The sequence below is a fragment of the Sminthopsis crassicaudata genome, chromosome 1, assembly GCF_048593235.1.
Source record: "Sminthopsis crassicaudata isolate SCR6 chromosome 1, ASM4859323v1, whole genome shotgun sequence".
In the NCBI taxonomy this organism is placed as follows: domain Eukaryota; kingdom Metazoa; phylum Chordata; class Mammalia; order Dasyuromorphia; family Dasyuridae; genus Sminthopsis; species Sminthopsis crassicaudata.
In genome coordinates, this window is record NC_133617.1 from 756,605,256 (window position 1) to 756,619,885 (window position 14,630).

Consider the following 14,630-nt stretch of genomic DNA (forward strand, 5'->3'; position numbering starts at 1 on the left):
AAGAACAGGGAGAAAAGGAAGCATTGAAAGAGCCACATTCGTGTGTCACAGCCCTTGAGACAGTTTCTTAGAAATTGGGACTGCCACAGGCTGGATTATTGATTGTTCAAGCTTTAATGTTCTTAAACACACATGCCAGTGAAATTTCCCCATCATAACACCCATTACTAATGCCACTTGACCGGAATAACATGGCAGCATCATTGAGGGGTTTTCCTCAAAATTTCCTCCAGTTACGTGTGGAAGAGTTTTTGAACATTGGAATGACAATTTCTCACAGTTCATAATTTCATAATTTGGAAAGTAATAGCAGTTTGGACTGTTTGGAATGGAATAAAACTCACTGGAGGGCAGTTCCCAAACGTATCCAAATAAAAGTAAGAAGTTTTAACATTTGAATACACTCTTACAGATGAAGTCCTAGTTTCATAGTATCCAGATCCCAAAAGGAAACTTCTAAGAATACAATTGTATCGCCATCTAGAAGCCATGTTTAAAATTCTTGTATTTCTCATGCAGTGGTTCCCCAAACATCCCAATAGCAGCAAAATCGAAGTCGGCACATCCCAAACAACATTAGAGATTCAAAGTGTGAGACGCATGCGCTGAACACTCTCCATCCTGTTCTGTCTGTTTCTGAATTATCTTCCAGAGAAAGATCACTTCCTGCATCTCTCCATGTTACTCTAAACCGCATTCAAAACAGAATAGAGGCATTCTTATCCAGTTCCTTTCATTTGTCCTCTCGCAGTCCCATCTTCTTGCTTGATGGAGTTTCAGGGCACATTGCCTTAAGGTCTGGGCCCTGGTAGAAGCTTAAAGACCAGCCATTTACCACCTCTGTCCAATCCGATCCGGATTAACAGTGACAAACTGCATGGAGCATCCCCAGCTTCCCGAGAGCCCCTGGCTGCTGCCTGCACAAGCAATGGGGTCCCTCACTTTGGCTCGGTCTGGGGAGGCAGGTTTAGCAGGGCGGTCTCTCTGCTCTGGAGGATGGGGGCTGAGTCTGAGAGGGAAGGAGCTGGGGGAGGCCGTGGGGAGGAGGAGCTCTCCCAGATAACCAGCCTGGGAGTGGTGGCCAGGTGGAATTTGAGTCCTGGGGAGGAGTTTGAAAGGAGTTTAGGGCAGAAGAAGGGATCCTAGAGTGATGGGGGCGGGGGGGGGGGGCAGGGCTCAGGTAGGAGAGACTGTGAAAGTCCTAAAGTCCTGGTTCTGGGTGTGACTGGAGGAAAGAGCCCATCTATCCTGGGGAAAGGACAGGGCGGTGCTCTTGGGACTAGGAAGACCCCGTCAGAGTGAGCTGCTGGGAAGCAGGAAACCTCTGAGCTGGGATCTCTGCCTTCTGCTGCAGCTGAAACCTCTTTGTCTTCTGGGAGCCAGACCCGTGGTAGGTCCCTGGTAGGCAGCTGCCCCTCCTCTCCCCCCAGTATTTCCTGGCCTTTGAGCCTCCTCCTGACCTCTTGGTGAGTGTCCTGCGACTCTACCAAGGCCTACCTCTCTACCAGGCCTGCCTGCTGCAGGAGCTCCCGCCCCAAACCTTTTCCAGACTCCCACTCCCTTCCCAGATTTGGGTCACACGTTTCCCGACTTCAGACTTTGCCCAGAGAAATCCAGGAGTCCGGATTTCAGCCTTGTGATCAGGGCCCAGGGGTCCCATCCCCCTGTCCCCCTCATGATTAGAGATTCCCTTTCCTGGTTTCTCAGCTTTTTGGCTAAAATCATGTGTGAAATTCAGCTGTCTTGCCTTCAGACCCACCCTCCTTTAAGGATCCAAGAGTCCTGCCTTCCTATCCCAAGACCTCACCTTGAACACAGTTACCAAAGCTTTTCCTGTTCCCCCTTCTCTGAACCTCTAGCTTTTTGGCTGGTTCCCCTTCAGATCCCCGTCTTGGGGCTCCCTGTCTCCATTTTCCTTTTAGAGACTCCAATCCTAAACTCTGAGAGGGTCCCAGCAGTCCTCCGCAGCTCCTAGGTACTCCTCCTGTTTTCCCAGGCTCAGCTGTTTCTCCCGAGCACTTCTCTCACCAAAATGGCCCTGACCTCCTGCCATGACCTACTTAGGTCTGTCCTCCCTCCCAGACCCTACCCCTGCTCCCCAAACCTCCTACTTCCCCAGCCCTTTCTTCTCAGAGTTGAATCCCAGGCAGGATTTTGTCCCTCGGGCTCAGGCTTCCAGGGGTCATCATTGGCTTCATGCCAGAGCCCACCCCATGCCCCAGTCCCCTGGCTCTCCTCCTTCCTACAGCAAGCGGTCTGTCCTCTGAAGGATGATGTGTGGGGTAGTTGGGGAGAGGGGACACAGGGAGGGCAGAGGACCAGGTGCGGGGGGAGAGAGCTGACTCAGGAGCCACTGAGGCACTGACTGGTCTCCTCCCGTCTGGGGTCTTAAAGCCCCTTGTACCTCTGGGCTCTCTGTAGGAAGATTGGGAGAGGAGAGGGAAGAGAAGAAGTAAAAAAGGGAGGGGAGTAGTCTTCCTCTTCAGCCAGCTTCCTTTCCAATCCTGACCCTCCCTGCATTCTTCTGTAGGGTAGAGTCTCTCCCCTGAGGACAGGCCCAGGGCCTTTGTACCTCCTGGAGGACCTCACTCCCTGAATCCCTGCAGCCTGGCCTCCCACATAGGGAAAGAGGGGAAAGTCCTCTCCTCTCTGGGATGCTTCTCCCTCTCCAGCTTCTTCGTCTGAGGACCCGAGCCTGGCCCAAGCAGGGACAGGGTCAAAGGCAGACCCCCAAAGTGGAGTGAAATTAGAAGAGTTTTAATGTGAGAACCCCAAATAGCCGTCTCCCAGACTAAGAACACCAAGGCGCTCAGTGTGGGACTAAGAACATGAAGGGGCTCAGTGTGGGACTAAGAACATGAAGGCGCTCAGTGTGGGACTAAGAAGATGGAGGGGGGAAGCTGGGCTTTTCCATGCAGAGGAAAAGGGAGGGATTCTCTTAGGGGCTCCTTTCTCATAGTTTTCAAAGAGGCTTGGAATTAAAGCCCCCAACAATGGTTTGGTGGGACCTCTCTTAGTAAGAGCTTTGGCTGTTTCTACTTTGTGAATCCTTCAAGGGTGGGAGCAACAGGGACCAGAAGGAAGAACTTGACAAAATGGAGTCACTTTGGTTGCTTTGCTACCTGCACAGGGAGCCTGGAGCCAGAGGGAATGGGCCCTGGGAGCCTCGGACCTCCTCCTCAGGTGAGTGCAGTCCATCCACAGACCTGCCCAAAATCAGCAGTCACAGCCATTGCCATGGATATGGAAGACGGGCTGGGAAGCTGGCAGGGCTTTGTGTGGGGTCATTTCTTTACAAAATGGGGAATCGGGGAACACAGTGGGAAAAATACTGCCCTGCCCCCTATGTTTCCAAGTGATTTCTTGGGCACTGAGACACACCCCACACACCCCACACACCCTCTAAATTGGTGCCCTTCCCATTACAACAGACTGACCTGGCCCACCACTTCATGGTGAATCTCCATCCTACTAGGATCAGTCTGCTCCCTTTGGGACAGACATCACGCCCCCCCATCTCCCAAAGTCCCTCCCCCTTTTGATTTGCTATGGCCAAGCTCTCCTTATAGCCCCTGAAGTTCCTGGAAAACCCTTCCCAGACTCTTGTCACAGCTGCCTGGGAGCAGAGCCCGGAAGACTTCCCAGCTCATGTCCTGGGCAGTGGGGTCATCAGAGCAGGACCTGTCCTCCTGGGGCTGCTCATGTCCTTCTGCCTCAGGCCCCAAGCCTGTTGAGGTCTCCCCAGATCTCTTACCTTCATCATTTCTTGGTCTAGCCAAAAAGGCATTGAGAAAGTTTTTAAGTGCAAGCCCAACAGTTCTGGTGCAAAGAGCTCTGGGGCCATCCTGCTGCTCTGGTGCTTCTAAGCCCCACCCTGGCACAAGGACCAATCTCTCCTGTCTAAAAGAGGCTGCTGGCATTCTCCTTGCCTCTTTTGTTCCTGGGCACCAAGACTGTGTGCCCTGGTACTATACAAACGGGTTTCCTGGTGGTTTAATTTGGGCTCTCCCAGGCAGAGTGCCAGGAATTGGCAGAGACAATGGCACAGCGAGAAAAGGAAGCATTGAAAGAGCCACATTAGTGTGCCATAACACCTGAGACAGTTTCCTAAAAATTATGACTCTGACACTGGCTGCAGCAGGCCCTGGGTTTCCAGGAAGAGTAAAATGGAGGGAACTGACTCTAGCCAATGTTTAGTTTAAATGTTCAGCAACCATCAGACATTGTTATTCATCTACAGATCAAAGGAGATTAATGTGTATAGCCTAGAAAAGGCATTCAGTATGGACACGAGTTCCTTAGGTTCAATACACAAGGCCCCTCTTGCCTCCACGTGGGAGCTCCTGTGTTCAGCAGAGCAGGGGGAGGCAATGTGGCATCCTGGGAAATCATATCTGAAGGACCCTGGATTCACAATGGCAGATCTTTAGGTCTTTAGGTTTCTAGGCAGCCATACTAATTTGTCCAGAGGCCCTCAGAATACTGATGGAAAGGAGGTACATGGAGCCATTGCCCACTATGTAAGTTTTCCTGGGCAGCTTTGTCACCTTTTAGGGTCAGTAACAAAATTAACCCAACCATGAGGCATGGGAAAGACAGAACTCCAGGAGATGGTGGCCCTTCCCCCAAAGCTGATAGCCTCCAGGGGAGGGTGCTTCGTTTTCTAGCCTTCTCCTGAGTAGTCGGGAGAAAAGTGGCAATTATTTTGAGGGACCTATTAAGTGCCAGACCCAAGTTAAACACCTTACCAATATTTCCTGTGATCCTCACAATAAATATTGGAATCTAATTTTTATCCACGTTTTACTTTTACTTCAGTAGTCAGAAAATTGGGTGGGGACAGGCTGATATTGATTTGCTTTATTAAATTCAAATTTTGGCTTTTTTTTTTTTTTTTTTTTTTTTTTTTTTTTTGTTCTAAGGTAATTGAGGTTAAGTGACTTGCCCAGGGTCAAACAGCTAGTTAGTGTTAAGTGTCTGAGACCAGATTTGAATTCTGTTACTCCTGACTTCAGGATTGGTGTTCTATGGGGGTTTTTTTGGTAAACAAAAATTAGCCTTCTCTCTCTTTCCTTTATGCTTTGCTCTCCCATTGAGAAGGCAAGAAAAATTAATGCCATTTTAAAGAAATGTATGTAGTCAGCTAAGGGAAATTTCTCATTGTTCATGTAGAAAGAATATTATCTCCACGTGTGCTCTGAATGTCACTTCTCTATCAAGAAGTAGGCAGGGTGTCATCAAGAGGCCTCAGGAATCCAGTGATCATTGCATTGATCAGAGTTGCCACGTGATGATACGTGTCTTTACAAAAACGTGTATTGTGGGTATGTGCCCACACGTGCAGACATATGGAGTTATATGTTCATGTGTGCAAATGCAAGGTAAATATATTTTCTTGTTGGTCGTCTAAATAATATATCTCTCTGGGGTAGACAACATGTCATCATCGGTGCTCAGGAATTAATTGATCAGTGTTCTCATGTATGTATACATATATAAGCATTTGTATTGACCAAGTTCCATCTTCTCATTTTTTTCACCTGTTCCATGTCCATTGGAAACAGAAATAAAAAGAAACCTATTATACAGTTCATTCAATCCGTCTAAAGAAATAGAAAAAAACCACCACATAATAATAATCCACTTGCCTATGTCCTAAAACATATTTCTCATTGTGCACCAGAGCCTTGCATCTGTTAGTGGTGGTGACCAGCATGTTTCTTCAGGCATTGTATTCCATTACATTTATGGCCCTTATTCATGCATTTCATATTCATGGGTAATCCCTTAGATTCCCTTTACCCCCTCAAAAAGAGCAATACATAATTTTGTGCAGCCTTTGGATTTGTTTTGTTTAGGTCTAATCCCTCCCTTAATCTGTCTTCCCTCTAACTTCCCTTCTCCTTTTTCTCCATTTCCCCTTTTCACTTGTGAGTAAATTGTATTTGTGTGTTCAGCTCTGTTGTGTTTGCCCCTCCTTCCTTTGTCTAGGTGAGTGAGGTTCAGGCATCAGAGGTCCCCACTCACTCCTTGTTTGTACAGTTTGCTGTGTGGGCAAGGTTTTATGAGCTCCTTGATCTTTCTTTATCAAAACTTGTTTCTTTTTCATTTAGTTCTTCTCAAGTATTCTTATTCCAGTCATAAACATGTTTTAGGACATAGGCAAGTGGATTATTATTATGTGGTGGTTTTTTTCTATTTCTTTAGACGGATTGAATGAACTGTATAATAGGTTTCTTTTTATTTCTGTTTCCAATGGACATGGAACAGGTGAAAAAAATGAGAAGATGGAACTTGGTCAATACAAATGCTTATATATGTATACATACATGAGAACCCTGATCAATTAATTCCTGAGCTCTTACTTTTCCAAGAATTCTGGTCCCACTAGGTCTATACTCCTCACTAAATTTTTACCACAAAGGACTATTATGCTCTCTTTACTGTATTGACTGTGTGGCTTTGGATATTTTGGTTTAGAATGAGATTGTGTTCATTGTTTTCCCAATGTCCAACTATCCTTCCATCCCTAGTAGCATTCCCACTTGATCATAAAGAATGGTTTCTTGGATAATTATCTGTTTTGATAGGACAAGGCTTAAAATTGGAGGGGGGAGACAGTTTATTTGTTGATTTATAATGTATTCTCTGTGTTTCGACTTTTTTTGGCTTCAGTATTGGATCTGTTAGACTCTTCAAAGGATTCTCTTACAAGGATATTTTCTTGTTTGGGGGAATTAGTTGTAAAATGTGCACACTAATTGTTCTTTATAAATTGGATAGAATTTTCCAATCTTCTGACAATTTGAATATTTCATGCCATTGGCAGTATTTCTCTTCCCTTGTCTTTCCCAGTTTCTTTAGCATGAAATGGTATATGTTCTAACTATCCCTTTTATTTCTTCTAATTGGCCTGAGTAGGCCATTATGACACTTTTCATCAGAAGACATTCTCCATAATAATAATTCCATCCTTTCTCAACTTTCTTCTGATTCCATAAAATGCTTTCCTCAACACTCAGACCAAGAATTTAAGAATTGATTCTGACACTTATAAAGGGGATGACCATTGGGCAAATCCCTTCCCTGTGTTTCAGTTTCATCCTGTAAATTGAAGAGGGCTGGACTTTTTAATTCTAAAGTGTTTTTCAGCTCTACATCTTATGACTTTTGATGGTTTAGGATATAGTGACATTCAAAGATGTGGCTGTGGACTTCACCCAGGAGGAGTGGGGCCTCTTGGAACATTCTCAGAAGGAGTTGTACAAGGAGGTTATGCTGGAGAATGCCAGGAACCTGCTCTCCCTGGGTAAGGGCACTTCCTCTGATCATTCCAAGTCTATAATCAAAGGGAATATCTTCAATCCCCACTTTGCAGGGTTTTTGTTTGGGTGTTTTTGGGCTGGGGGGTGAATGTTGGGTGGGCAGACAGTTGGGGGGTGGAGAAAGAAGGTTATCTATTAGGAAAGGCAAAGTGCTGATCTTTGCATTGTTGGGTAGGACCCTGAGGGTGTCTTTTGTTGCTCCTGAAGCTCTCTCTTACCAGATCTAAACAGCTTCAAATCAAACATCAAATCAAAATGAAAGCAGCTCAACCATGGAAGTAATCTCAGGGGTGATTTAATTTAACCTGTTTGTAGATGCACATTTTGCCTTCCAAAGCTCTGAAAATTGTTCAGGCATCTTTTCTTTACAACCCATTCCTCTATTGAATAGTTCTACCGTGTTTCCCCGATAATAAGACCTATCCTGAAAATAAGACACCCACATACTCTTTAATATTCCGCTAAAATAAGCCCTCCCCCGAAAATAAGCCCTATCGAACTTACTATGAAAACGGTCATCATGGTGATCCCCTGCGCTATATGCTGCGTAGCGGTACCTTCAGTAAGCAGCGCCGCCCTCCCCTCCCGGGTGAAACGCACGTCGTGCTCCGAGCTGCATCCAATCAGAGCTGCAGCAGTGAGCGCGTCATCCTCTTCTTCCCTGGTGATTTGCTTGCTGGCGCTACTGAGAGCAGCGCCGTGGAGTAGAGCTGAGACAGGACCATCTAAAAACTCGGTAAGTTCAGTAAGCGATGGAGAATAAAATAAGCACTCAGGGGGCATAATGGAGGCTAAAAGGGGCATGATGGAGGCTAAAATGGGCATGATGGAGGATAAAAGGGGCATGATGGAGGCTAAAATGGGCATGATGGAGGATAAAAGGGGCATGATGGAGGATAAAATAAGCCCTCCCCTGAAAATAAGCCCTCTGGTGTTTTTTAGTCCCAAAAAAATAATAAGACAGTGTCTTATTATCGGGGAAACACGGTAGTATTTGGAATATTCATCTTTTAAACAGTCATCAATTTGTAACCCAAAGCACCTTGTTGTCTCTAGTATAGGATGTTTTGTCTTAATCTCCTCTGCAATTCCAGCACAACTGGTGGGAAAAAAATGGAAGGGAATAAGCATTTCTTTTTCAGTATTATTTGCCATGTCATTTCTTTAAAATACAGCAACAACAATATTGTTTGAGAAAAACTTCCTGCAGATAACTTACTTTGACTACTCTAAACATCCAAATGAACAATAAAGAACAAATGAGGAAAGATTCTATTTGTATCCAGAGAAAGGGGGGAGGAGAGTTTGGCTCTTTTTCAGAGCAAGTAGGTCAACAGGATAATGTGACACATCTCATTGGGTTTACTTGCTTTATAAGCATTTGTGGGTAAGTACAGACCCATATGTGTGAATATGATGGGATGAATCTCAAAATGGAGAAGCAAATTACAAATTTTTCTCCATCTTCATTCCCACCTGATTTCCATACCCAGGACTTCCAGTTCCCAGAGAAGATGTCATCTTTTATTTTAACCAAAGGGAAGTACCATGCATGCTGGACCAAGAAGACCTGAGGAGCTGCCCTCCAGGTGAGTGAGGTGGAAGCAGGTGTATGAGTTGTGGTTGCAAGAGACTTCTAGAAGGCACTAAGACATAACTGCTAGGTTTGGGGGAGAAAGACCAGTCTTGGAATTCTTTTTCAGATATTTTTAGACAGTGCCTTCCTGGGTCACTGACTCTCAGTTTCCCCATCTACAAAATAAGTAGCTCTGTAGATTCCTTCCAGTGATCATTTCTGACCCTATAAAAAGTTTGGAATTGGATCAAGGGAATTCTACTGAAAGGACCAAAAGGGATTAGGTTTTCCTAGGTGAGCCATTTCCTAGAACTTCTTCAAGTCAGCAAAGTATTATGTGCTTCCTGGAAGCCAGGCCTTGGGTTAAGGACCAGGGACATCAAGAGATACAAGGGTCATCCCCTGCTCTCCTGGAGGCCACAGACTGGCAGGGAAGACACTATACAAACAATTATGTAGAAACCCACCATGAGCCACCTAAAGCAGATAAATTTAGTTCTTCACTAAATCATTTATTAGTGAAGATAATAAAGGTTAATGAAGAAGAGAACAACTCGGGAGGGAATAGTCAAAATGGAGTCAAATGAATAGCAGTTCTACAGCATTTACTGTGTGTTATACACTATGCTATCTTATTTTATCCTCATGAGAACCCTACAATTAGGTGCGATTTTTATGCTCATTTTACAGAAAAAGACACTGAGACAAACAGTGGTCTTGTAAATTGACTAGCCCATTTTTGAGGTGGGATTAAAACTCAGGTCTTCCTGATTTAAAACTCTATGCATTGTACTGCTAAGTGCATTCTGACTTATTTATTTGTGTTGTAGTTGGGGTTAAGTGATTTGCCCAGGATCACACAGCTAGGAAATACTAAGTGTCAGAGACCAGATTTGACCTCAAGTCCTCCTGACTATATTCTGATTTTGAACCAAATATGAGGAAAATGCTCACACACGTATGAGGTTAAAAACAGGATGAGAACTGGACAAGCTTCCATTCTTTAAATTCTAACCAGTCAAAAGGAATTGCTGATTATAGTTAAAAAGGCTTATATTTCTAATGGTTCATGACAAATATGCCATTATTTGAAAAATGTACTTGAGGGGCAATTATAAATATTGCTTTATGTTGTTTTTAATATTTATTTAGTCACAACTATGTGCCATGGGTGCAAGGCCTCCTTTCCCAAATTAACTAATCAGAGACATCTTCAAGTAGAAAGGAAAAATATTTGTTTAGTCCCTGCAGGGAGAGGCATAGCTTTCCCAAGATGTATTCCACATCCTGCCAAGTGTTTGACCTGAGCAGCAGGAAGTAGGACAGCCTGTTAATGAGGAAAAGACCCAAGATTTGCATTTGATAATATCTGCTTCCTTTGAATCATATCACTTCCTGTAACTTCACAAACTTAATGTGACTTTCTGCATCCCAGGGTTCAAGGCCTGGGAATAGGGATCATGTGACTTAATCTTATCCAATCTGTCCCATTTATAACCCTTAAAAGGGTGGAATATAGAAAGGTTATGGTCTCTCATGATGTTTTCATAATCTCTACTGTCCCTGCCTCCTGACCTTGGGTTTCAAGTAGCCTGACAGCATTCTTCAAGAATGAAAACTCAGGTAATATCTTGCTCAGGTTATTAGAGATTTGATGAGATGGGGTTGCTAGGTAACCCAGGAATCAGACAATTATTCTGACCCAGTGAGAGACAGTCTCAGAGGGTCTTTGCACTCCTGTAGCCATTTGTCCATAAAAGTCCAACCTTCCTGGAATGTTAGAAACATTTTCATGTCAAGTTGAGAAACCAGAGGAATGTGTTGCACTTAGAACTGGTCAGAGTTTGATGTAATCACTGCACCCAAAACAGTGTATTCCTGATCATGATAGATTGAAATCACTGCAGAAAGAGAGCTATTGAGGTGGAAATGTGCACATACATGTTGTCTAAGAGGACAACTATCTTTATAATCAAATCCAACGATGATTCACCACTTAAAGTGTCACTAACCGATTTGTAGGTCAAATCCAATGGATCATTGTCTCAATCCTTCTAGGGGATTGTGAACTTCTAAAAGGGAAACATTTGTAATAGTGGAGCTTGCCCTACCCTTCCATACTACAGGATGATGAACTTCATTTTCTGTATGAGACACATTTTCAGAAGGGGATGATTTCCTGTGTTTCTTATAATTGTGCTTTGTAGCGCGCTGTCGTCTCCAGAAGCTGCTGGATCGCTCTCTGGGAAGAGATATGCTGTGTCTTCTACTCAAATCTCTCCGACAGATTCTTCTTCCTGTAATGAACCGTTGTCTCCAGGCAGTTGCTGTTAACTCTTGTCCTTAGAAGTGACTTCCCTTCCTGCAGAGAGCCCCGTCAGGCCTGATGTAATGCAGAGAGTCTTCTTCTTTCTCTGAGAGTCCTCTCTTTTATTCTCCCAGAGAATGGGCGTGGGATAATGCAAGGGCTTCTGGGAAGAACCACCCCAGCCAATGAGCTTGCGCCCTCTATCAAGTCAACCTGAGTTCTCACCTTGTAATTGTCCAGAAAACCTGAATTCTCACCTTGTCACCATCCAGACAACCTCAGTTCTCACTTAGTAATCCTAACAGTGCTTGTTCCAAGGATAGGCAGGGGGCATTTAATGATATTTTTTTCTAAAACAAATGAGCAATAGCTATCTCAAAAAAACATTAATGGGTTAGAACAAAATCACTTCTCCCTCAGTTACACAATAGCACAGTCTTAACATTCTAAATGTGACCTCAAATCATGTAACAGAAAAAAAAGGAAATTGCTTACAAGGGAAATTGGTTACCCTTACTGGTAGGATTGTCATGAAAAAATTTGATTATTTAATATATATGCAGCCAATGACCTGTCTATGAAGAAAGGATTGAAATTGCTGATAATGAATTGGAAAGGGAAAAATGGAGAGTGGAGTTAATTTGTCAGATATTATAGAATATGCCCATTCAAAGTTGTGAATTCTAGTGTGAGCTTCTAGGATTTGATCAAGTTGCTGAGCCATTCTGAGCTGATCAAGTGAGTTGTACTTGTAATAAGAATGAAAGCACTTCCTGTGTTGTCACAAGTTTAATATGGGAATCCAATGTTATTGTGCATGAAGCTCTTTAGAAATTCAGTACTTCTTGGAATAAAACTAATGGGATTTTAAATTATTGGTTATGCCCAATTTAAGTGTTTCTCTTTGCCTGGGAAAATAGAAATAATTGAGTTTCTGTTCTGCTGATGGAAGGAAGAGGATATTTATGTATATATCTTCCTAAACCATGTCTGTATTTGTTTTATTTTTTGTTGTGTTTCAGAAGAAGCAATGGGACTTCAAATGAAGGAAACTATTGCAAACGTAAGCCTTTCTGTGATGGAAAGTCACAAGCAAAGCTTCATGAGTGATGGTCCCTGTGACTTGCCCTGGAGAGAAATCTGTGTGCCACATGAGATCATCGACTCTGGAGAGAAGGAAGGTGTAATAACTTTTAGAGAAAGGAGAGCTCTTAGTAAACATCAGGGATTTCACATTGGAGAGAAACTCTATGAATGTAAGCAGTGTGGAAAAGCTTTTACAAAAAAGGGCAATGTTATTGTACATCAGAGAATCCACACTGGAGAGAAACCTTATGAATGTGAGCAGTGTGGAAAGGCCTTTCGACATAAAACTACTTTTACTGTACATCAGAGAATTCATACTGAAGAGAAACCATATGCATGTAACCAATGTGGAAAGGCCTTTAAATTCAAGGCAAATCTTACTACACATCTGAGAATTCACACTGGTGAGAAACCTTATGAATGTAACCAATGTGGAAAGGTCTTTAGGCAAAGGGGAGCTCTTACTGTACATCAGGCAATCCACACTGGTGAGAAACCTTATGAATGTAACCAATGTGGAAAGTCTTTTACAAGAAGTGGAACTCTTACTGCACATCAGAGAATCCACACTGGAGAGAAACCTTATGAATGTAAGCAGTGTGGAGAGACTTTTGGGTATAAGCAAAGTCTTACTGTACATCAGAAAATTCATATAGGAAAGAAACCTTGTAAATATAAACAATGTGCAAAGGTCTTTAGATATAAGACTTATTTTAGTGCACATCAGAGAATCCACACTGGAGAGAACACTTATGAATGTAACCAATGTGGAAAGGCCTTTAAATACAGGACACATCTTACTACACATCTGAGAATCCACACTGGAGAGAACACTTATGAATGTAACCAATGTGGAAAGGCCTTTAAATACAGGACACATCTTACTACACATCTGAGAATCCACACTGGAGAGAAACCTTATGAATGTAACCAATGTGGAAAGGCCTTTAAATACAGGACACATCTTACTACACATCTGAGAATCCACACTGGAGAGAAACCTTATGAATGTAACCAATGTGGAAAGGCCTTTACGCAATTAGGAGCTCTTACTAAACATCAGAGAATCCACACTGGAGAGAAAACTTATAAATGTAACCAATGTGGAAAGGCCTTTAGGCAAATAGGAACTCTTACTGCCCATCAGACAATTCACACTGGAGAGAAACCTTATGAATGTAACCAATGTGGAAAGGCCTTTATATATAAGCAAAGTCTTACTACACATCAGAGAATCCACACTGGAGAGAAACCTTATGAATGTAACCAATGTGGAAAGGTCTTTATATATAAGCAAAGTCTTACTGCACATCAGAGAATCCACACTGGAGAGGAATCTTAGGAATGTAAGCAGTGTGGAAAGGCTTTTAGGCAAAGGGGATGTTTTTGTGCCCATCAGAAAATCCACACGGCAGAGAAACCTTATGAATGTAACCAATGTGGAAAGGCCTTTATATATAAGCAAAGGTCTTACTGCACATCAGAGAATCCACACTCTAGAGAAACTTTAGGAATGTAAGCGGTGGGGAGAGACTAAAGAGATATAAAGGTCATCTCCTGCTCTCCTGGAGGCCACAGACTGCAGGGAGACACTACACCAAAAACTATGTAGAAAACCACCGCAAGCCAGATAAAGTGGATAAATTTAGTGCTTCACTAAATCATTTGTTAGTGAGGAGAATAATGGTTAATGAAGGAAGAACAACTGGGGAGGAAATAGTCAAAATGGAATCATGACTACCATTTCTAGAGCATCTACTGTATGTCATGCACTGTGGTCTCTCATTTTATCCTCATGAGAACTCTAGAATTAAGTGTGATTGTTATGCTCATTTTACTATCTAAGAAACTGAGGCAAACAGGGGTCCTGGAAAGTGACTAGTCAGTTTATGAGGTGGGATTAAAGCTCAGGTCTTCATGATTAAAAGCTGTATCCACTGTACCACTAGCTGCATTCTGATTGATTGATTGATTGATTTTTTTGATGGGACAAGTGGAGTTAAATGATTTGTCCAGGGTCACAAAGATGGGAAGTGTTAAATGCCTGAGGCCGGAATTGAACAACTGTCCTCCTGACTACATTCTGATTCTGAAATAAATATGAGGAAAATGCTCACACATGTATCAAGTCAAAAATTCGAGAACTGGACAAGGTCCCATTTATTTAGATCCTGCAGGGAGAGGCCCAGCACACCCAGGAGACATTCCAGCTCCTGCCATGTGCTCTATCTGACCAGCAGGAAGTAGGACACCCTGTTAAATAGGAAAAGACCCAAGCTTTTTCATTGGCTAGTATCTGCTTCCTGAGGATCAAGTCAATTCCTGTAACTTCACT

General features: G+C 43.2%; 1 protein-coding gene across 2 annotated transcripts; it reads left to right on the forward strand.

Annotated features, from left to right (window-relative positions):
- Positions 1–1,255: 1,255 nt before the first annotated feature.
- On the forward strand, positions 1,256–14,343 carry LOC141552155 (uncharacterized). 2 transcript variants are annotated; one of them, XM_074284627.1, is made up of 5 exons: positions 1,256–1,390; positions 3,131–3,183; positions 7,183–7,309; positions 8,819–8,914; positions 12,232–14,343. In XM_074284627.1, the coding sequence occupies exons 2-5, from the start codon at positions 3,151–3,153 to the stop codon at positions 13,635–13,637; spliced, it is 1,662 nt and encodes a 553-aa protein (XP_074140728.1). In that variant the 5' UTR covers positions 1,256–1,390; positions 3,131–3,150; the 3' UTR covers positions 13,638–14,343. The 2 variants fall into 2 exon arrangements, with proteins under 2 accessions (XP_074140728.1, XP_074140729.1); XM_074284628.1 differs by lacking the exon at positions 1,256–1,390 and having other exon boundaries at positions 3,063–3,183.
- Positions 14,344–14,630: the final 287 nt, after the last annotated feature.